This window comes from Sesamum indicum, linkage group LG4 (assembly GCF_000512975.1).
Source record: "Sesamum indicum cultivar Zhongzhi No. 13 linkage group LG4, S_indicum_v1.0, whole genome shotgun sequence".
Classification (NCBI taxonomy): domain Eukaryota; kingdom Viridiplantae; phylum Streptophyta; class Magnoliopsida; order Lamiales; family Pedaliaceae; genus Sesamum; species Sesamum indicum.
The window spans coordinates 2,308,862-2,310,373 of NC_026148.1; the positions used below are offsets into that span (position 1 = coordinate 2,308,862).

A 1,512-nucleotide genomic window follows, 5' to 3' on the forward strand; every position below is an offset into this window, starting at 1 on the left:
ATTGCACAGCAACAATCATCGTTTTTCTTCGCCGAATCACAAAAAGAAGCCGAAACAGTGCATACCTGTGGCAAATTGCAGTTGATCTTTTCCCGATTCCGTTGCTCGTCTTTGGAAGGAGTCCGGTCCAACAAAGGATTGACATTAGATGATGAGACCGGACAACAGAAATTATCAATCGCCATCCTTGATCGTGCAAGGGTTTAGCTTTAGCGGGGAATTGGGGTGACTCCCGCCTCCACTTTGGCATATCTCGTTGTGGTTAACATTTTCTATTTCTTCCTTTTACGGTAAAATGCATAAATGCCCCAATTATTTTTGTTAAATTATAAAAGGTTTTTTAAATTAAAAATATAGCCTAAAAGCCATAGCCCATATTTACTTAGGTTAATTGGACTGGAAATTCAATCCAATTTGGCACAATGAACCATTTACTTTCTTTTTGCCCAATTCGTGATTGGGCTCTCAAGCCCGATTTTCATCTAAATAACTATTAGAGTTAAATTTATTTTGACCTCCACTTATATGAAAAAGTATTAAAATTTTTTTATAAAAATTTAAATATAAAAAATCATCCATATATTATAAATAATGACTCACATTGCCTCATGATCAACTTAGGCCTATTTTTTTTAGAAAATATAACCAAAATGCCCCTCTATATCTATGAGGAGAAATTATGTATTTATATAATATTATATAAATTTTAATTAAAATATACCAATAGTATATCTATAATATGTAAAATTAAAATTCTTATATGAGAAAAAAATTATTTTTTAAGTCTGTTAAGTATGTCTAATATTAATTTTAATCCAATCATTATTCCTTAATTTTTATAATCAAGTTTCAAAATTGATGAAATTTAGTATTTTGTTTTGGTTGTATTTTGATTTTTGATCAATGACACCAATTAGATATTTCTTGGGAGTTTTTCATTTATGTGGCTTTAGAAAATAAGTTAGATAACATGTTGGATATAATTATATTATATATTATTATAATTTATAAAAATAAAATGATTATTTAAAAAATAATAATAATACCCCACCCCCAAACCCATGATCGCCTCCCCACCCCCACCTAGATGACTTGGCCCATCTAGATATAGATTTTCCAAAAAATTGCAGAGTTAAAAAGCATATCTTCTTAAAGTCATGATTCAAACACCATATTTGATATGGATTGATAAGCATGTAATTTACAAAGGTTCTTGAGTATGAGGGATGGTCCTGTACACGTCAAGGGACTAGTGGGAGGTAAACAAGATTTGGAGTCTGGTTTGTGCAGGTTCAGTACAGAATATTGCAAACATCATTTGTAATTAAGATTTTCACTGTCTATATTTGAATTCTCCAAAAGGGATAATCAGAAAACTTCAGTTACCTAAAAGGTATGAGTTTCTTATTCTAACTGGACAAGAAGAAGCGATGTAGGACGTTGATCCGAATAAATGGCTTTGAGCTATAAGTTCTGCTATGGAGTTCAAACTAGGTTTGACGTCCTGTATCT

The 1,512-nt window shown here is 31.2% G+C and overlaps 1 protein-coding gene across 1 annotated transcript in view; it reads right to left on the minus strand.

The window, feature by feature from the left end:
- Positions 1 to 298, minus strand: part of LOC105159804 — a gene marked incomplete in the record, with an annotated part of 4,401 nt that extends 4,103 nt beyond the window's left edge. Inside the window, 1 exon segment of the mRNA XM_011077003.2 lies at positions 1 to 298. Coding sequence (XP_011075305.1) covers positions 1 to 185 — 185 coding nt within the window.